At 41.1% G+C, this 22406-nt stretch overlaps 1 protein-coding gene across 1 annotated transcript; it reads right to left on the reverse strand.

Annotated features, from left to right (window-relative positions):
- Positions 1-1441: 1441 nt before the first annotated feature.
- FBXO9 (F-box protein 9) lies at positions 1442-22062 on the reverse strand. The gene is made up of 13 exons (XM_052648742.1): positions 21847-22062; positions 18344-18433; positions 16995-17150; positions 14750-14807; positions 13226-13325; positions 11082-11212; positions 10183-10297; positions 7848-7966; positions 7559-7649; positions 6796-6891; positions 6220-6313; positions 3772-3923; positions 1442-2061 (listed from the first exon to the last, which is right to left on the reverse strand). Exons 1-13 carry the CDS (start codon positions 21847-21849, stop codon positions 1953-1955), a joined length of 1314 nt encoding a protein of 437 aa, XP_052504702.1. The 5' UTR covers positions 21850-22062; the 3' UTR covers positions 1442-1952.
- Between the last annotated feature and the right edge of the window lie 344 nt (positions 22063-22406).

Consider the following 22406-nt stretch of genomic DNA (forward strand, 5'->3'; position numbering starts at 1 on the left):
ATTTGGGATGCCCCTGTTTTCCTGTGAATGTGTAAACCAGCTCCCTCCCTCACCCTGATTAGGAAAAAAAACTAACAAAACAATTGGACAAGAGCGCCCCCTAGTGTCAAAAAGTGCATTCATTCATTTGAAAGATCTAGAGCCCCATTGGAATGTGTACCGTTTTCTAGGGATTATTTCATTAAATGTTCACAGCACAGAGGTGCTTTGGGATCAGGAATTTAAGAGAAATAGCCCTCTGTTCTCAAAGAATCCAGTTTTATGGAGGGAGGCTGACATGTTAAACAACCAACCAACCAACCAGTGTGATAACTGCTGGGATAGTTGGAATATGGGGTATTTTGGGAAAACAAAACAGGGACCCTCCCTGGTGAAATCAGGGAATGTGTCACAAAGGCACTGAGCCTAACTGTTAATTAGCTCCAGTCTTGGCTCACCCATTCCTGTAGAGGTTGAGCTTGGAACAGAATTCACTGGCTTGCACTTGCTTGCAATGTGCCTGCATTCCTCATTTCTCAGACCACTGCAGAAAGCCAACCTAAATGGAATGCTCTTCCCTAAACACAACCAGATGGATGGTTTTCATCTTTTTTTTTTTCGGTTGTGCCTTGCAGCATGTTCATCTCAGTTCCCTGACCAGGGATTGAACTTGCATTGGAAGCATGAAATCTCTGAACCACTGAAAGGGCAGGGAAATCCGGTTTTCATGTTTAATACTACATTAGCTTTTAAAAAGGCTGTCCCCACACTGAATTGTAGGAACTTATGAAGAATCTTTTAATGCCACTCTGAACTCGGAAAGTAACCGTGGTGGTAGGTGTCAACTTCTGAAAGTACACAATACTAGACTTGAGCTGTATTTGAGAAAAAACCAAATCTGAACCTGGTAGAACTGTGCCAGACACAAACTCTGAAATGAAATACTCAGCATTGCAGCTAGGGTGCTAACATACCGGTCAAGGCTGGCTCTTTTCTCAGCTTGAGATCTGGAGGAGCTAGGCCTGGGTTTATAGGATCCTTTCCTGCTCTTACCCTGGTGCCCACAGTAAAGAACCTGTCTGCAATGCAGGAGACCTGGGTTTGATCCCTGGGTTGGGAAGATCCTCTGGAGAAGGAAGTGGCTACCTACTCCAGTATTCTTGCCTGGAGAATTCCATGGATAGAGCCTGGTGGGCTACAGTCCATGGGTTGCAGAGTCTGGACACGGCTGAGCAACTTTCACTTCACTTTCTGTTCTTTCAGAGTTTTGGCCCCGAGGGAGTCCTCCCTTCTCACCTAATGTCACACATATGCAGGGAGCCTGGAGGGGGTCCCGGTACAGACACTACAGACTGTAGTTGCCTATAAAGACTGAGATGACTCCTTTATCTGTGAGCCTTCGCTGGCTGCCTTAGGACCGTTCATTACTCTGACGTTTGAAAAAGGCTATCCAAATACATTTTCTTGAAAGAAACCTTTTATTCATGATCTTCAATGGTCAAACAGTTTCAAACAAATTCAGAACAGGGGTTCACATTTTGAGCTTTTAGTTAAAAGATGCTACGTCATGCGTGAAATAGATGCTGATCCCACGGGGGTGCCCCCCCGAAGCGTTTCGACACTGGGCTGACCGGTCAGAAGACAGCCTATGTTATGTGACAGGAGCCTGCCCTGAGGTCTGCTTGAAAAAAGGCATGATTTAAAACCTCATGTGGTTCTTCACAACATAAGTGTCCTGAAACTTAAAACAATTTCAACTTAATTTCAAAACAAACACCCCAAGAATCAACTTTCCCTTTAAATAAAAAAAATAATCAATTTAATACTCTTCTTGAAAGAACTCCGACAATGTAAAATAAGTTCCAATTCCATATATATATATATATATCATATATATATACATTTATAACTTAGGTTGCTCTGTTTCTCTATATACTTTTACTCATGCAACGCGGTGGGGGCAGACGTGAGGGCTACAGCGGCCTTTCGGAGAAAGCGGTGTAGCTCCTCACCCTGGCGAACAGCAGTGGCGTGTACATCTTGTCGATTTCGAATGCTGTGACCGCAGTCTCTCCAGTAGATCTGGAAAGAGAGCCCACAGTCACTCATCACAAGGAGATTTCAGCTCATTTAAAATTCTTGTCTACATTTAGTGGGGGGGTAGTTTAATTTTAGGCATTAGCCTTTTTTTTTCATTTTTAGTTCATCTCAGTCAATTCTAAATAAAATAGGTGCATTTTGGAAAATTCGAAAAATATTAGAAAAGTGTAAAGAAAAATCACTCATTCCCACTCAGATAGGGCCTCAACCTTGATACTGAGCTTCACTGCTGAGGTCATACTTTGCTCCTTTATACATCATGACATAAAGCATTGCCTCACATCATTAAATCTTCTTCAGAAGCCATTTTCGTGGCTGCATATTTCACTGTTTGCTTTTTACCACATTTACTTAATTCCCCCTTTGCTGGAGGATTTAGTTTTCAGTGTTTGGCAACTGTAAATGATTTTGATATCTTTCATTATACCCTTTGAAAAGATTCCCAAGGAACAATTTCTAAGTCAAAGGCTCTAGATATTTTATGGTTCTTGTTAAAATGTATTTTAGAAAGAATTATAATTCTAGAAGAGAATTTAGTGATTAAATATTTGCATAGTCAACAGCATAATTTCAGGTTGAGGGGGAAGGAGGTGATATATTACCACAGCCTTTTATTTTTCGCCTAAAAAAAAAAAAAGAAAAGAAATAAAAACAGAAAATTCCAGTGACTTCATAAATATCATTTGCTTAGCTCTACTTCTGGGTTTGGTTTCTTTGGAAAGGAAAAAAAAGAAGAACTTCACAATTATTCAGAGAAGCAGAAAGAAGACAGGAGGACCAGTAGATAAGGGGGAGAAGCAAGAAAAAATGGTTTTTCTGTCAAGACCTCCCAGATGAGTGGGAAGAGTTACTCCTAAGGTGGAAACGTGACTGAGAAAGACTTCAGCAACCTGACTGAGGTCGTCAGAGAGGCTGATGGAAGGCGACCAACCTCTAACCTGCCTCTCAGAACTCTGGACTCAACTGGCACGGAATGACCCTCGGGCACACACCAATATTCTTTCAAACCTCACAACAGCTAACATCAGTATCTATGTGAACTGGAGTTTCACTTTCCTAATTCTTACATTTTACTCATTTCTGTACTGTTCCTTTCTCACACATTCTCATCTGTTCACTCACTGTTTCACACTAGTAAATCCTAACTCACAGGATAAAAAGTTTATCATAGGAACCACTAATGGCTTTAAACAGGAACCACTAATTTGGCTTTGAAACACTGGTGATCATCTCAGCAGACTTCCTTTCCTAACTACAATTTACTTTAAAATCTGTGCATAATCCCTGAGGATAAACCGAATGGAAATAAGGTGAAAAATGATGCGGCTGAAACATGGGAGAAGAAAGACGCTCTGGTGTTTCACAGCTGCCTTGGAAAGCCAATGCCTAAAGCCACACTTGCGCAGCTTAGTGGCCAGGCACCGACAGACTCCTGGGGGCTGCTCTCAACCTCACAGAGGAGGTGCCCACCTACGTGTCCATGGACCCTTAATGGGAGCTCTGGACACTTCACCTGGCCCACTTTTAGTTTTCTTCAGGTTGGCTGTTTCTTTGGTTTGCAGAAGATTATACTGTGGTTTTCCTTTGTGATCGAACATTAACTGTGAGGAATCAAACCCTCCCTGAGTTCTCAGCTAGACAGGAAGGGCACATGGAATCTGTACCCTTGAGGTTTTTACAGCATTCACCTACTTGTAAGTAATGTGACAAGAGTGGTGTATCCAGATGAGTTTGTTGAAGCTCTGGTGGCCACTGGAACACAGCTGTAGCCCCACGTGAAAGTTCTGATCGGCTTCTTGCACAGGGGCACGGCGAAAATACCGGTATTTATGGTCAAGTGCTTTCTGTAAGAGGGGAGATGCGTGAGCAACAGTGGAGTCTCACTTCGTGGACAGACACAGAGACGGACGGAGCTGCATCTATATGGAAATACCTGAGCAACGTGTTAAGTCACAGAGTTATCTGCACAGAGGATAAACAGCTATACTGGTTATCAACTGCCAATGTGTATCAGTTCAGTTCAGTCGCTCAGTCGTGTCTGACTCTGTGACTCCATGGACTGCAGCATGACAGGTTTCCCTGTCCATCACCAACTCCCGGAGCTTGCTCAAACTCATGTTCATCGAGTCAGTGATACTACCCAACCATCTCATCCTCTGTCATCCCCTTCTCCTCCTGCCTTCAGTCTTTCCCAGCATCAGGGTCTTTTCCAGTGAGTCAATTCTTCATATCAGGTGGCCAAAGTATTGGAGTTTCAGCTTCAGCATCAGTCCTTACAATGAATATTCAGGACTGATTTCCTTTAGGATTGATTGGTTGGATCTCCTTGCAGTCCAAGGGACTCTCAAGAGTCTTCTCCAACACCACAGTTTAAAAGCATCAATTCTTCGGTGCTCAGCATTCCTTATGGTCCAACTCTCACATCCATACATGGCTACTGGAAAAACCATAGCTTTGACTAGACAAACCTTTGTGTATGAGCGTATGTGTATGAGTGCCTGGAAATACATGAGAGCCTCTAAAAACAGAAGGCTTTTGCCTCCATCACATTATCTCAATCGAGATGATGACCTTAGGTATGACATGTAACCACATGGTAGCTGTGTGACGGTTGAGGGGATGAGGACCCAGGATGGGCAGCCCAGGGTCAGTGTCGGAGATGGGAACTCAAATCCCATCCATCTCTAGGCCTAATGTTTCCTTCTACTCGAAAATAGTGAGGCAGAAAGAGCACAGAGTATGACTTATCTTTTGCAATAACAGAAAACTAGTCTGCGGAGAAACAGATGTGACAAGGTTCACTGGAACCACACTTCTGTGAATATTGCTAAAACATAAGAATGTCAACACTACATACAGTTTCACTGTGTCATAGTCTGGAGTGAAAACTGGTCATCAGCATGGGAGTGCCTAAACTCTCTTATTAGGTAACATTTTAACAGTGGGGGCCTCAGAACTCCCCAGCTCTGATCTCAAGAAACTCAAGTCCATGATCACCGTGATAGTAAGAATCTCTGCCCTTCAGATTGTAGCCCCCGATTCCAGGAGCCAGAGGGAACTGGAGAAGCCACAGCCAAGGGCCACAGGACTCACAGATGAAGGACTAACTATTCCCACTGGAAGGACAGATGCTAAAGCTGAAGCTCCAATACTTTGGCCACCTGATTCAAAGAGCTGACTCACTGGAAAAGACCCAAATGCTGGGAAAGACTGAGGGCAGGAGGAAAAGCAGGTGACAGAGGATGAGATGGTTGGATGGCATCACTGACTCAATGGACATGAGTCTGAGCAAATGCCAGGAGATAGTGAAGGACAGGGAAGCTTGTAGTCCATGGGGTCACAAAGAGTTGGACATGACTGAGCAACTGAACAAAAAAACAACTATTTCCATATGTGGTTGCTGGGAGTGGGACTCAACAAAAGACAAAACTTCGTTCAGAAACTATATTCATTATAAGAACAATGCAGAAATATTTATTCCAACTACCTCACAACTTCTTGGGTCCACATTGTGGTTTTTAAACAGGGTTAAAAAAAATGCACATGGAGAAAAGCTGGGAAAAATCAGTCCCTTAATCTGATAAGAGAGTTTAAAATACTCTGGAATGTCATGATTCTGCCATTGTATTTGCTTGGCATTTTTTTCCTTTTGCAAGAAGAAGGAAATTATCTCACTTTAGCTTATTTCCAGTAGAAACTGAAATTCTAAAAATATCTCTGTGAAAGAACTATCCATATGAGACAATTTAGAAAGAAAATCTCCTATGATTCAAAATGAGAAAAGCCAAAAACACAGTCATATATAATCGTACTAGTTATTTCACAGGAAATCCTGGTTTTACATTTTACGTGTAAAAAACCTGGGCCAAAAAAGGAAACTTGGAGAATAAGTTGATCTGATAAAAAATAACCACATTTTAGAAACCTTCCAGTTCTCTTCAGAGATACGCTGTTAAGTCAACGCTCATTTTGTGTAATAGTAAAAAAGAGTTCATTTCATCCTTTTTAACTGAGAATGCTTGAATGATTAAACACAACACTGTAAATCAACTATACTTTAAGAAAAAAATTTTAAGAAGACCTGAATGAGCAGGGTAAGGAAATTAAAAGAAAACTGCCGGTTCCACCTTGCATACTTACTTCTTCTTTTTTCTTAGTTATCACAGCAAATACTTTGGTCTGATTGTCTGTATCTTGTGACAAGCGATAATGACCCAGTAGAATTGCATCAGTTCTAAACGTAAAAACAAAAAACACTTTAAATCTATTTATCTGTCATGTATATTTAAGTAACTGAGAAAGTAATGGGTTAGAAGTATTCACTCAATTAGCCTGAGGACAATCAGGTACGATGTGAGTAAACCTAGTTTCCAAGGCCTCAGACTTACTACTGAAGGGTGCCTTTAGGGAGGGGCCCAGGGATTGGTATTTGTTGTTGTTTGGGGCGGTGGGGGGTGGGGGTGGGGTGGGGGCGTGGCAGGGAGCTACACTGTGCTGTCTGTGGGATCCTAGTTCCCTGACCAGGGATTGAACACAGGCTCTCAGCAGTGAAAACACCAAGTCCCAACCACAGGACTGCCAGGTAAGTCCCAGAATCAGTTATTTTTCACAAGTGCCCCAGATGATTGCTTCTTTAATCATCCAGTATTAAGTTACATCATCTGCAAGCTACTACCTAAAATGCGAAGTGGACAGAAAACTACAGAGAGCCACTACCTGGTATTCCTGGTTCGCAAGCGCGGAACAATGGACGGGGGCTCCTCGGGGGTGGTGAGCATCATCACATGGCCATCCGGGAAGAACCTCACGTACCTGCGGGACAAGGCAGACGCCGAACACCGCACGCGAACGTGAAACGTGTCCCTATTTCCTGGTCCCCAGACCTACTCCTGCACTACTGTGAAACCAAAAGGGAGATACCACGGGCCAAAGGACTGGCAAACATCACTGACACGAATGTGACCCGTGGGGCCGGAAGCAGAGAAACAAAGCCTTTTATTACTTTCCTTAGAGGGAGCCATAGAACTTTTAGTGTCACTCACTGAATAGAAATAAATTGGATTAAAGATTGCTCTGTTAAAGTTCTGCACGTTTCTCCTTAAAGCACTACCTAATGTCATACAAGAGTGAGGCCCAATGCTGTCTACTCCACGGTAGTCAGCACAGCCGACTTGTTCCTCGGTGACATGGATATCTGGTGAGGATGGGCCTAAATAGCAGCCCAAGGGCTCTGAAAAGACAGAAGATAAGGAGGAGCTCCAAAATACAAAGTAATTCTAGATCTGGAGGCCAAGGGGAATTCCCTGATCTATCTTAACCTGTTGGCTCTTTGACTGCAGTTCCTGTTATAAACTGGATAAAAACACCGAGGGCCATTCTGTCTATAAATGCAAAAGCCACGCGAATTCAATGTTTGATAACTAATGCACTAACACTTGGAGAGAGAAAATTTTCACTCACTGAATTACTACAGTTGTACCTGTAATATTCCACTTGGTGCCAGGCTCTATAGAAACCATCAAGAGACTGCTCCCCTTGACGAATATAGGTGGTTTTACTGATATACACACCTATAGAAAGAAACAGATTTTTTAAAAAGAACTTAATAAAAAACTTTTACCATCATGTAACATGTTTCCAGCTTTATTTTTATTGCAGTTTCCTCTAAATATGCTGATAGTACTCAGGTCTGGTATAGAAAATGAAGACTTATGTATTTATCAAAATCAGCACAATAGATCTCTGTTGCTCTAAAGAGTTCAACTTACCATCAAATCGAACACGGGGCCTTTCCAAAAACATCTCTCTCCAGGAGGTGTACGGAACAAGCTTAATACAGCTTCTGCCCCAAACTTTCAAGCAGGCCAAACGCCATATTTCAGGGTCTCTAGGGAATAACAGCACAACATCAATATATTTAACAGGTAAGCCCTATCTGCACTCAGACAAGAGAAACATTTCTGCCAACAGGCATCTTCTCTTCAGTGACATTGGCTGCGCACCAGCCAGGCATCGTGCTGAGCACTGGGACAGACTGATGGACCGACCGCTCTGACTTTTTACAGGGAAAGCAAGCGAAAAACAAGAAAATGAGAGGAAAGTTTTAGGCAGTGTGTTCAGTGTGGGAAGAAACAAAGCTGGGTAAAGGACAAGGACAAGGGGCTGGGAAACACTCTCTTTTCCGGGCAGGTGTCTACAGTGATGAGGAAGGGCATCCTGGCAGACGCCACAGCAGGAGAGGCCCAAGGGCTGGAGTGTGGCCAGCGTGCTCACCAAGAGGCAAGGAGGATGGTGTGGCTGCGGCAAAGTGACCGGGTGAAGTGCAGACTGCATCTGTGGAGAGGTGGTTAGGGACGGGGAGGTGGAGGTTTTGCAGGTGGCAGTGGCTGTCTGAGCGAAGAGGCCACTAGACGGTTCTAAGTACAACTGATGCTTTTAAAAAATGACTCTAGTGGTCTATGGAGAATGAGCTCAAGTGTAAGAGCGGAAGTCCAGAGACCACACCGGATGCCAATGCCATAATCCAGAGCAGGCCTAACAGTGGCTTAGCCAAAATGGTACTTAGAGAAACAGTGAAATGCTCAGCCCGGAGGTAGATTTTGAAGATGGCGCCAACCCTAATCGTAACAAGACTTTGTTACAGGATTACTGCAAAAAGCAAAGCAACAGACTTGATTCTAACACAACACGAAATAATTTTAAATTCATCTGTAACTTGAAATAAGACACAGGAACTATTTATACAGAAGCCAGACTGCAAAAAGAGACATTCCCCAAACACACACTGCAATGTACTTTTTTTTTCTAATGAGTACTTCTGCAACCAGTTTTATCCTACCCCTGAAGATCTGTTTTAATTCCCTTTTTACAATGTTTTCTGATGTATAATTAAAAGAAAAATTAATGGAATAACTAGAGAGCTTGACAGGTACTTGTTAAATAGAAATACACACAGGACTATCAAAAAACAAGGCCTTCAAGCAATTCAAATGTTTTACCCAAAAGACAGGACTTCAACTGAAATTAGGTTATTTTAAAACAATGCATCTGAATTTTAAGAACCAAAATTATAAAAAGTTCTAGGGATTTCTCGGTGATCCAGTGGCCAAGACTCTGAGCTCTCAATGCAGGGGGCCCAGGATCGATCCCTGGTCAGGGAACTAGATCCCACACGCCACAACCAAAGTTCCTGAGCGCCACAACTAACACCTGGCACGGCCAAATAAATATCTAAAAAATGTTCTAGATGCTAAGGATAAAGTATATATTTTTATATAAGGCACTTGGCCCTCATAAAAGATTACCTGTCTTAAATGTTACACTCAACTACAATTATTCTTCACAAAAGTACAGGATAACTTTTCCCCAGTTTTATTGAAAAATATTTGACATACATCACTGTAAAAATTTAAGGTATATAGCATGATGGTTTGATTAACATCTATTGTGAAATAAACCACCATAGGTTTAGTGAACATCCATCATCTCATAGAGCTACAGTGAAAAGAAAGTGTCTCCTGTGATCACAACTCTTAGGGTTGATCACAACCCCAAGTCTTGGTTACTATATATAATGTTTCTATGAATAAGGGGTGCAGATGCCTTTCAGAATTAGTGTTTTCATTTCCTTTTTTATATATACTCAGAAGTGGAATTGCTGGCTCACATGGTAAATCTATTTTTAATTTTTTGAGGAACTTCCATACTGTTTCCCATAGTAGCTATACCAACTTACAATCCCACCAACATCCACATTTATCTCTTGTCTTTTGAATGATGGCCATTCAAACAGGTGTGAACTAATATCTCACTATGGTTTTGATTTGCATTTCCCTAATGACTAATGATGTTGAGCAACTTTTCGTATACCTGCTGGCCATGGAATATCTTTTTTTGAAAAAACATCTAAGGTCTTTTGTCTATTTTTTAATTAGGCTCCTTGGGGATTTTTGCAACTGTTGTATGAGTTCTTTATATGCTTTGGATATCAATCCCCATCAGATATCTATCTGGTTTGAAAATATTTTTTCCCAGTTCACTGGTTACTTTTTCATGGTTTTCACCACAGCCAGAGCTGCTCAAAAAAAAAAAAAAAGTAAATACCTGGCACAGATATAGAATCCTCTGCACACCTGTGACAACTGCTCTAATGATCTGAGGTCCAGGTCGCTGGACACCACCCAACGGAAGACGTACATCAGGACCTCCATCGGCAGTGCTGCAAAGGAAACCATCCTCAGTGACTCTCCTTCTCTCCTTCCTACCTGTCACTTGACTGTCACATTCTCGGTGCGGATACATTTATTCCTAAAATTTTATAAACCACCCTTCAGATTGTCTCAGAGCTGAGAAGTGTATTTAACTACCTAAAACAAATAATGGCTCCTAACATCAAGACACAAATATCTTTGTCTTTTCAATACAGAACATCTCTGAAGCTACTTTCCTCTTTCCCATGGAAGATCATTTCATTGTCAAGATATATAAAAATGCTAGAAAAAATAATCTAGTATGTATACGTATGTATGAGCTGCACTGCATATGCTAACATTAAAAAATTATTTTCATCTCCTTGAAAATTTTCAATTGTCCTCCTTTGAAAGTTCCCATAGCTAATTAAACAACACTCAACACATGAAAAGAAAGAGAAAACATTCATTTTTAAACACTCAGCCTGTTTCAGAACTACTGTCCAACTTGGCTGAAGTGCCTGAAGATACCAGCATTTCTCCAGTTTTCTTAGGGCTGCCCCACTAACTCAAGATATTCACCCTCTTAGACCATCACCGTAAAGAGGACGGCATCCTCGATCAACTACACTACAAATTCCACTCTACCTCAGACCTTGAGAAGCTTCTTTGTCTACACAAATTAATTATAATTAGACTCCCCACTATCCTTGGAACTAAAGCAGCTGTATGACAGTTATCTGACCTTATAAGTTTGGAAAACTTAAATCTAAGGAAAAGTATTTCTGAGTTACAAGGAGCATGAAGTCACACCTGATATATGGGTCTGACTGCTCTCGAGTTCAGGCTGACACAGTTTGAGCACAGACTCCTGAAACGTGAGCTGCTGTTGGAAGTAGGACAGGAGGTCTGCCATCTTGCTGTCATCATCAGTATCTTCAATGCTAAGAAGAGAAGGGAGGTGAATAAACCCAGTGCCCCAGTCTATACAACACAGCTTTGAAACTGATTCTTCACAGTACTTTCAAATTTGCTTTAGAAAAAGTCATCTAAAAGCAAACTTCTTACTACTCTTTTTCAAAAATATGGTTAAAAAAAAAAATGGTAAAAGTTTACCCTGCCCTGCAAAGGGATACCATACCAACTTTTTGAAGAAAAAAGCTTCAGCAATTTTAAGTCCCACAGAGGAAGAATTAAAAATTTTTGGATATAGGTGTTGAGATTTAATTAATTAGTTTTATGATAAGGTAGAGATTTCATGAATTAGTAAAAAAGATAATTTCAAATGATTTTTTAAAAATCATATGTAAATATATCCTTTTAAGTGACCATAATCCATTCTAATTGAATAAAAATAACATATACAGATGTCACCTGAGGTACTTACTTACCAGGAAGGCTTTCTAATATATGTACCTTATAACCCTTCCTTTAGAGGAAAATATATAATTTTAAAAAGCAGGGTCCATGAGTAATCTATCAACATAAACAAATGTGTAGTTAAGAGTTCTAGAAAAATATCTAGCTTTCCAGTTTTGCTGAGGGTAACATTAAAAATGATCAGACTTACAAAAAAGCTGGATAAGGATGAAGTTAGAAAACCAGGAAGGGCTTATTAAAAGACAACAAAATGGACACGTGGCTGAGGCTGGAGGGACTGCAGGGCTCTGCTACCAGCTCTTTACAGGAGGCAAAAAACCAGCAAAGGCTTGTAGGGCCTATTAGGTCTGATAAGAAACAACTTATTTTGAAAGAATTTTTAGAATATCTGGGTCTGTATGACAGGATATGAGAGAAAGAAATGCTCTTTTAATGTTTTAATACAACCTTTCTTAACAGCACCTGGCATCTATTTATAAAACTGGCTAAGACCTGGGTCTAAATGACTCTCCCTAAATTTAAAGAAGGTTTAAAACACCCTGAACAAGTCTTTTTGAGTATGAACCACCTCATGTTGTTAAATCTAATTTGGTGAACAATTATTATTAGCACCAAAGTTCAAACAGGCAACAAATGCTGACTTCAATGGGATATTTTTAATATGGCTTAGTCAAAGCTTAAGTGTTAATACTATAAGCAGTTAAAAAAGGCAGTCAGCATAAGTTATTGATAAAGGTAACTTCTTAACCGTTTCATGCCAGAGGTAACGTAAGACTGACTGATATAATACCTTATTACAAAAATTCTACTTTTCTAGGTTTCTTTTATGAGCAACTTCAAAGTATTGGCTTAAAAATATGTTAATTTACTCCTTTCAGTAATTACTGCTATCATTACAAGAAAAAAGAAAGAAAAAACTCTTTCATCACCTTATTTTTGTTATATGTTTAAAATGTGCATTTCTATATTTTAATCTTAAAATTTCCCTAATTAAAAAATTTCTACAACTTTATAAACAAGTCTTCATACTAAAGCATATCTGGCCCTTGTGCTTTTAAAGAGATATTAGTCTTAACAATATTCTATCTACAACCAAGTCTGACTAGAGTCTAGCATTTTCCTAATAAAAAACCTTTTTAAAAATGTATGGTTTCAAACAGATACAAAAGGAGAAAGACTAGTGTAATAAAACCCCGTGTACCCAATTTCAACCATTATTAACCTTTTTCAGCTTTGGCCTGATTACATTTTAATCATTTGACTTTATAGATTTCAGAAAGTTAAAACATGTCCATTAATTTACTCTTTTCAGTAATCACTGCTTTTATTAAAAGAAAAAAAAACCTCTTATTACCTTATTTTTGTTATATCTGTTTAAAATGTGCATTTCTATACTTTAATCTTAAAATTTCCCTAATTAAAAAATGTCTACAACTTTACAAACAAGTCTTCATACTAAAGACTATGAAACTTAACAGAATTAGCACTGTCTTCTTATCACACTAACAGTCAACAGAGCAAAGACACTTAACTTTAACAAATTCTATATATTACTGTCTATCAAATTATATACGCACTAGCTGTTTCCAACGCCATCACCATCTGGAGACCGGGTATAAGTAATCTTGAACTCTATATCAGGTACAAGTTGCATAGCCCTACGATAAAACTTGATGGCTAAAAGAAGAAATAAAGCTAAATTAGCTATGACCATACATTTTTGTCATTTCCTTTGATTACGCTAACTGTGGTTTAATTTGGTAACTTTCTTTACAAACAGTCAAATTCCCCTTTTCTACATGCAACATGAGCAGTGAACAAACTCATTTTCAAACCCTACTAGTTCAGAAATAGTCTTTTTCTGAAGCACTCACATTACAGAAACTTAAGATGTTGCATTTTACCCTTTTAGCCCATCTTTTTCCTCAGCCTCTCACATATTGTCAGAAGTGATTTTATATGTAGTTGTCTTTCTCTGGGCTTTGAAAATGCCACTGCTGTAGCCCCAGCAAAAACAACTTTAAGCAAACTACTTTCTGGTGTGTGGAGCTTAGGAAAATCAAATGCTTCCTCCTGAGTAGGATAAGGTTTTTTTTTTATTTTTAATTTATCCTTCAACTCCATCTTCTTTTACTCCAGCTGCCTGTTATTTAGCTAAATAACCTATAAAACTTGTTTTTAAATAAATCTCCTGGCCAGGTGGTTTAGAACTAGACCAGTGAGAAATCATATAACTTGGGGCTGCAGAAGCTGATTAGTTCTTTTCCCTCAGACCAAGCCCATTCATTTCATCCACTCTGCCGTGTTCTGCCACTTGGAGTGAGTTACTGTACACTACACAGAGATAGGGCTCTCATAGGCTAATAAAGACTGAGGAGGGATGTCATCATTTGGGCCCTTTTCATATGTCAGAGTGAAAACACCACTAGAAGAAACTTGCAAATAAATGCAACAATTTTGAAAATGTTATCTGGGGGGCATTTTCCAACGACTCAAGCACAAGCATTTTTTCCATGCCCCAGTTAATAGCTTTTCTATCACAAAATGAAAGCCTAATTACAAATCTAATCTGGTAAACAGCCTCATCTCTTGGTTTACTTACATATTTCTACAGACCCAACAAAACAGACAATAAAGGCTGATGGGTATTCCTTTTTGTATAATGTAAATTAAAATTGAGAAAAAAGGTACACGTTCCTCAACCTGTCCTGTATATTCTCCCGCTCTGAAGAAACACTTACCTATAAAATAAGCATATCCTATTTTTCACTGAGTAACAATATTTTTAAGACTTTAATAATTAATAAATGTTAAACTCTAAATTAGAAAAGGTTATTTTACTCATTCCACCCATATGACAATGTTTCTTAGCAATATTTTTTGGAAAGAGATGGGTTACATAAAAGTACAATTTTTATTTTTCATGCCTTAAAAAAAATCTCAAATTTAGAGACTGATGTTCTCATATATTCCAGTTTTTTAAAAAACTGGTCAGTAACAAAGAGCAAATATATCCCAGTTTTTAAAAAAAACTGGTCAGTAACGAAGAGATGTTATTCAGAAATGTCATGACAAGATGACCTGGGGTCTGAATTTTTTACCTTCATAAAGAGCTCCATTTTGTTCTTCTTCTACTGCTTTTAGGAAGAGTTCTCGAGCCTATAAAAACAGTGGAAAACAATATTCGAAAATCTGTATTAAAAATGGGTTTGAGTGGTGTACGGATGGCCTTTTCAACAATCATGCTACAGCAGTTACATATCTACTAGCAAAACAGTGAATTTCAACCTCAACTTCACAGCTTACAGAAAAAAGTAACCAAAAATGGATCAAGGCCTCAAAAGTAAAACTTTAAAAACCTTTAGAAAGAAAAAACCTGGGAGACTTGGGCGAGGAGTTCTTATACTTGACACCAAAAGCACAGTCCATAAAAGGAAAAGTTGATAAATTAAACCTCATCAAAATTAAAAACTTTTGCTCTGTGATGCTCTCTTAAGAAAATGAAAAGACAAGCTACAAAGTGAAAGAACTTACAAGCCACATATTCAACAAAGGACTTGTATTTGGCATGCATAGAGAACTCTTAAAATCCAACAGTAAAAACATGAGCAAATCTGATTAGAAAGGACAAACATTTTTTCACAGAGGGGCCTATAAAGATGGGAAACAGCACATGAAAAGTTTTGTACATCATTAGCCATTAGGGAGACACAAGGACCTATCAGAAAGGCTAATATTAAAAAGTAATGACACCACCAAGGGTGATGGGGATGCGGAGACACTGAGTCACTCATACACAGCTGGAGGGAACACAAAACGGTGCAGAAGCCCAGGAAAACAGAGTGCAGCTTCTTTTCACCAAATAGGCACTTTCCGCAAAACTCAGCAACTGCACTTACGTAGGCCAGAGAGGTGAAAACGTATGTTCATGCAAAAACCCGCCCATGAATATTCATAGTGGCTCCAGGAAGAGCAGCCCCTGGCTGGAAACCCACGGGTCCCTCAACAGGTGAAGGGGTCCCTCAAAGTGGGGTATGTACACACCATGCAACACGACTGAGCAGTAACAAAGTGGCAAGCTACTGACACACACAACAACTGGGAGGGACCGCAAAGGAACTACACATTTTCTTGAATATCATATGACTATTACAGAAATAGAGGCCAGAGTAGAGGTTGCCAGGGGTTAGGAAGGGCTGTGGGGGAGGTGAGGAAGACAGCATATAACTAAGGAGGAAGGGAAAGGGGGCCTTGTGGTGACAAAGCAGTTCTGTATCTTGATTTTGATGGTAGCTACATAAAGCAACATGTGTAATAAAAGTTGCAGAGAACTATATATACACTCCCACAGTCAAGTGCCTGGAAATCTGAATAAGCTCTGGATTGTACCAAGGTTCTGCCTACTTCCAATAAGTCTAGCTGAGGAAGGCATCATCGTCAAGGGAGGATGGGAGGCGTGCCCAAGACTCTCCTGGGTCATGAACCTGTGAGTATGTCCAAACTAAACTGAAATAAAGCAAATATGGACCTCTTGTCACATTAATGCTGATTATTTAACAGCAAATTTTTGTAAATGAAAACTTGGGTCTAAGGGTGTAACGATGACAGCCCCTGTGGAGTACCAGGATATAGTAATCCCCCCACATCCCTGGGCTCAGCATTCTCAGGCTCAACCATCTGCAGATCAGAAATGTTTGAAAAGAATTCCAGAAAGTTTTGAAAAGCAAGACTTGAATTTGCTGCGCACTAGCAACTATTTATGTAGCACTGACATTGTACTTGTAACTATTTACAGAGCATTTACATTGCACTGGGTATTACAAGTAAGCTAGAAAGGATTTAACATATACTAGAGGATTTACAAGCTTACACACAAACACTACACTGTATCATACAAGGAAGGTGAGCAATCAAGGACACAGGGGGACCAACGTGGTGAAATCTGAAACGGTGGGCTGTGTGTGCTTTGTGTGATCAAGTATGAGAAAGAGGTGAAACACTAGAAAGCATCTGAAATTTTCCAGGATAAGGAAGTGATCATTGCATCACTAAATTTATTCAATTCAAAATATAACCAAATACTACATTAAGGCCTTTGGGAAGGTGTTAGCATTTGTACAAAGTTTTCCTCTTTGGGGCTTCTATGAATAAATTCAAAGGAATCTATCTTTTAGAGACCAGATGAATCTCAGGGGTGTATGCATTACTAAAGAGTCCCAGCAAGACTGTGTACCTGTAGCAAAGGAGGAGTAACATATCATCCAAAGACCTACAAGAAGTCCTGAGGGATGGAGACACTGGCACATGTGTCGACGTCTTTCCATGTACAACGCCCATAACACTCACCTTTTCTTCTTTCGCCAGCTCCTGCTTTCCTCTGGTGTCCGCTGCTCTCAGCAAAGAGCCTCGCGCTGCTCTGCACGGTCGAGATTCTAAATTGCCTGAGCCTCCACCTGGGGCAAGTTCAAACATCCACTGAGCTCGGAACCTCTGGAGTTGTGCCTGGGACAGGGAGAAGGATGCCTTAGGACCTGCCGAGGAAGAGGAGCTCACCTCTGGAACAATCTGTCAATAGTCCAACACCAATGTCCACACACATACATATTCTTGGATGAGAAAACACGGTCTTTAAATTACTACCACTAAATACTTGTTCTCTTCCAAGATAATTTTTGCTTAAGACTTTGAAAAAATAGTGAAAGTTTGCTAAAATAAGATTTTCTATACAGGAGAAATCTAATGGTACAGGGAAATCAAATTTTAACTGGAATTGAAAATATAAGCCATCACTTAGAGTCTAAACTTAGATGTTTTCAAGCTTTCTACTTGGAATACATCATCTCAAAATTCTGTGGGTAAGCCTCAACTCTGTAATAACCATTCTTTTTTTAAGAAATTATTGTTTTCTAAATATGCATCATTAAAATTTTTTTTTAATATAGAATAAGTCAAGCCTTCTAGTGTGGTGGGCTCTGGTGTGCTGCCTAGATACCCACCTCCACATCTGGAACTGTTGGCTATGCTACCAGAAAACAGCCCTCAGCTGTCTGCCCTGTGGTTAAGGCCTCAGCAAGACCACACCTTCTTCCCAGGTGGGCCCCACCCAAGGACTAATCAATAAAAGTGATCAGTGACTGATAAAATTCTTTTTGTGGCTGATTATCTCTTCAAATGTTTAATTAATAAATGTTTAATATATTAATTATATATTATATATATTATAAATTAATTATATAGTTTGTCCATTAGTTGTCCATTTTCATCTATCTTATGTTCTTACTAATTTTTAAGGATATTATATCTACATGAGAGATATCAACCCTCTCTCTCTACATGGTAAATAGTTTTTCCAGCTAATTATTTCTCTTGATTTATAAGATCTTTTGCTATATCTAGGTCTCAAACTTTTAGATGGTCAAATCTGTCAGTTTTTTTAAGGTGATGGGTGTTACTCATGCTTATGCCTTGAACACTTTAAATCTATATACTGAATGACATAGTAGCCACTGATATTCCTTTTTACAGGAAAAGAAATCCATAACATAGTTATAATTGAAGCATTTCAAAAACCAGTAAGAAAATACAGCTACAGTCAATGCAAATAAGGACCTAAGAATCTTCGTAATTATGACCAACTCCTGCTTATGTATGGAAACCAACAGAATAAGAACTGAAGCACAAATGAAGAAACATACCTGCAAATCCGTCTCAGCAGGGCTTTCGTTTTCATCATCATCATCTCCTTCCCTGACAGCTTCGGAAGGACAATCTTCCTCAGCTTCTGCCTAAGGAGAAGGGAAACAAACAAAGCTGAAGAACATGCAAGACACCAGTTTCCCTGGGTAACCTACACTGCCTACTGAGCTACCTGCCCAGTGAAACACATAGATGTCTCTCTCTAGATAAATTCTTCACAGATGAGGAAAATGATTCCAGTTGGAAAAATCTGGTACTCTAACTTTTCAATACTGTAGAATAAACTACTTCACTGGTCTCCAGCTTAAAATGTTAGGTAGTTGGTTAGAAAGAACACTTTGTTTCAGATTTGTTTCAGAAAGTAACAGTTAGTGGCAGTGCAGAGTTCAACAAACAGCTTTTGTTTCCTGGATCATTTAAAAGAGGATATACAGCCCTCCAATATTTTGATCATCTGAGGCAAAGAGCCAACTCATTGGAAAAGACCCTGATGCTGGGAAAGATTGAGGGCAGAAGGAGAAGAGGGCATTAGAGGATGAGACGGCTGGATGGCATCACTGACGCAATGGACACGAACTTGGGCAAACTCCAGGAGATGGTGAAGGACAGGGAGGCCTGGCATGCTGCAGTCCATGGGGAAGCGAAGAGTCAGACACCACTGGGTGACTGCACAACAACATATAGCCCATATATGATTGTCCTTTCTTTATATAAACAGGAATGTTATTAATGTGTGAATGACTTTGTTAATATCTTAAATGTACTAGAAAAACTCATTAAAATCAAAGACATGTTAACAGTGAAGGTTTTTTATAAAGAAGACCCTTCCTTTTTTAAAAAATTAATCCAGGTTTATTATATATTGGATTGACTTAAAGTGGAATAAAGGGCTGGAATTACTGTGCCTGGCTTAGGACTTAATAGAGGCCCCAGGTCAGTATCCTTCCATTTTATCCTTTTAGTCTCTATAAATGTTTGCTAAATAAAACTGAATCCTACCTTCCACTGAAAATGAAATGCTGCCCAGGGGCAGTCTGTTACCTAACACACCTCTTAGCAAATGAGACTTGCTCAACACTTTAAGTGTTCAATCCTATAAAGAAATGCCGCAATCAGGGAAGTGATCTACAAAGTTATAAATAAAAATAATACAATCTACTTAATGTTACTCATTTCAAACACAGTAAGTTTTACAGTTGACAGTTTGGGTTCTAATTTGCTCCTGGGACTACGATGTTTGTATTAGCACCTATCTTTAAGCACAGCAACGAGATACACTTGCACTACTTCACAGCACAACACAAACAAGCCTGGCTTCCCATCTTATCTCTTGCAAGCAGAACTTACCACAGAGGGGCCTGTAAGAGGTGAACTAGTTAATATATGCTAAAGCGTTTGGCACTCTGGGAAGGCTGAGTTGGTGAAGAAATAAACGAGAAAGGCTAGAGACTCAGATGAACTTCCAGAAAACTGGAAAATATAAGTATTGTCAAATACTTTTTTTTTTTTTGGTCTCTTTAAGCTGAGAACTTGCTCAGTCGTGTCCGACTCTTCGCGATCCCATGGACTGTAGTCTACCAGGATTCTCTGTCCATGGGATTTTCCAGGCAAGAGTACTAGAGTGGGTTGCCATTTCATTCTCCAGGGGATCTTTCTGACCCAGGGATCAAACCCAGGTTTCCTGCATTGCAGGCAGACACTTTACCCTCTGAGCCACCAGGCAAGCCCCTTACTAAGAACATCGCTAATGCAAATTACACAATAAAAGAGTTTGAATTTATAGATCTAACAAGTGTATTTCTCTCCCAAATAAGGGTCTGCTTTATTACTGTAAACTTTAAGGACAGCTAATGGAAGGGGACCTTAGTCCCTGGTGTATCTCAGTAATTCAGCCTCTACCTCCAAGCCAACAGTCCTCCCAAACTGCCCTCAAGAGCTCCACCTGCTCTCTCTCCTGCCACTCCTCACCCAATTTTTGCACGTTACTTCTCTCAGCATCTGGAATGCCAGTGTCCTCTTCCTCCCACTTGGCGACTGCTGCTCATCCTTCAAGGACTATCCCAGTAGGAAACATTTTCTGATCCCTTTACTTGCCTCTTTTGTTTTCCCATTACACTTGTGCTGGTATCACAGCACTGAAGATTTTGTTGAGATTTCATCTCTTTCACTAGAATTAGTGCACTGGCAACAAGATCTGGGGTCTAGCACTATGCCATGCTGATAAGTGCTCGAAATATTGGCTGAATTAACAAATAAAATGCCATGAAAATATATAATGCATATCTCAAGGATGAGGTAAAGAGACAGGAAATGGATAATACAGACAGCATCTTCTTCCCTGAGTTGTGTTATAATAGAGCTCTAATCCACTGTGACTTTGATTTTGACAGTACGATGACAAAACCAAATCAAATTTGGGGTTTTACTGCATTTTTCAACTCAAATACCACTTGAAATAAGTAGGTCTTCGGCTATCACGCAGAAATTTTCACTTTGTTTTACATAATTGAGTTTGACCTAACACCACTTTTCACCAGAGTAGCTCATGTGTTCATCATTTTACTGTTTCACAGATGGGGTTAATACCCAAAGTTAAGTGCTTAATCCTGGTCAGGGAACTCTCTAAAAGTTTAGAAGCAGAGTTAATTAGTGTTTTTTACTCTCCAAATTGACTTCATAAACTCATTCAACCATTCATACATTCATAAACACTTGGGTGTTTACTATAAACTAATGAGTTTGGCATCATTTCACTCTTGAAGATTCAACTTGGCCAGAGATTTGTTTCTCGCATCGACAATTTATTGGAAGCCAAAGCAAAGTAGCATGGGGCAGAGACTACCTGTGCCAGCACGCAATAGCTCCATGGAACCTGCTTTGTCAATTTCTGGAGCTTTTCAGTCTCTCCACTTGGACCACTCGGGCTTCCATGGCCCTGAAATGCGACAGAATCCCTCAAACCGCCAGCCAAAACCCTGCCCCAGGCACCGCCGCGTCCTGGGACAAGTGCGTCCTGAACTCAAGACGCCTTAAAAGGCTAGAACGGCGGCTCCCTGGGCAGGTTTTGTTTCTGGTGTTTTGCGGGGAGGGGCGGCGATCAACAAGTGTTCTCCACTTGCCAAAGCTCCCTCCAGATTTCAGATACTGCGACGGCTCACCTCAATCTATGTTCGCTGCTTTTAATAAAGGCATGAGATTGGTTCAATGTCCTCATCAGGCCGAAGAGAGGCATTTTTCTCCGCCGTCCAGCAATCCCTCTCTGCTAACCTGGAGCCCCCACCGGTGTGTGTGTGGCGGGGGGAGGGGGGGTCTCTGCAGAAGTAACTCCGGGGATCCAGCAAGGCTGGCACCATCCTCTCCCTCTCCCTCAGGCCAGGACCCTAGGATGGTGGCAGCCTTGCAGACCCCACCCATCGCAGGTTCCTCCTCCCCACTTCCCTGGGGCTCCCCACAGGCCCGGGTCCTCCCGTCCGCCGCCCGCCCGAGCCCCTTGGCGCTTTACCATGCTGGCTGGCCGGCCGGCCGCGGCCGAGGGGCTCTCGGCGCCCCCTCGGCACCGCCCCCGCGAGGAGGTGCGCTGGGAGTCCGGTGTCTACTCCTGCCGTCTGCTGCAGCGGGGCTTAGCAGAGTTCTCGGTCGGAGAAGCGCACCAGGCATCGGCAGTAACTGCGGGCCCGGCGTACGGCAGCCATCTTCGCGGGGCAGAGGGCCAGATCGTGGCGCGCTGGGCGGCGGCCGGGGACTCGCGGAGCGCAGGGACGCCGGGGGCCCGCCGAGGCCAAGGACTCTGCGCGAACCGGAGTGCCGGCCCTGCTGGAAACCCGGGACGCCGCAGCGGAGCTGCTCGTCTGCTGCGGAAACCTGCGCCGGCGCGGCGAGCATGCGCACTGCCGATCCGCCGTCGCAGGGCTCCGAGGCCCGCTCGCTGCCCGGTGGAGGGTGAGGGACATTCGCTTGGTTTGCGCGCGAGGCACAGCCCGGGTTAGGTCATCGGGTGTCCGAAGGCCAAACTCGACCTAGTGTTCGGTTCAGAGAACTTATGTAAACTTGCTGCTGCTGCTG

Source organism: Budorcas taxicolor, chromosome 11 (genome assembly GCF_023091745.1).
Source record: "Budorcas taxicolor isolate Tak-1 chromosome 11, Takin1.1, whole genome shotgun sequence".
Taxonomy (NCBI): Eukaryota; Metazoa; Chordata; class Mammalia; order Artiodactyla; family Bovidae; genus Budorcas; species Budorcas taxicolor.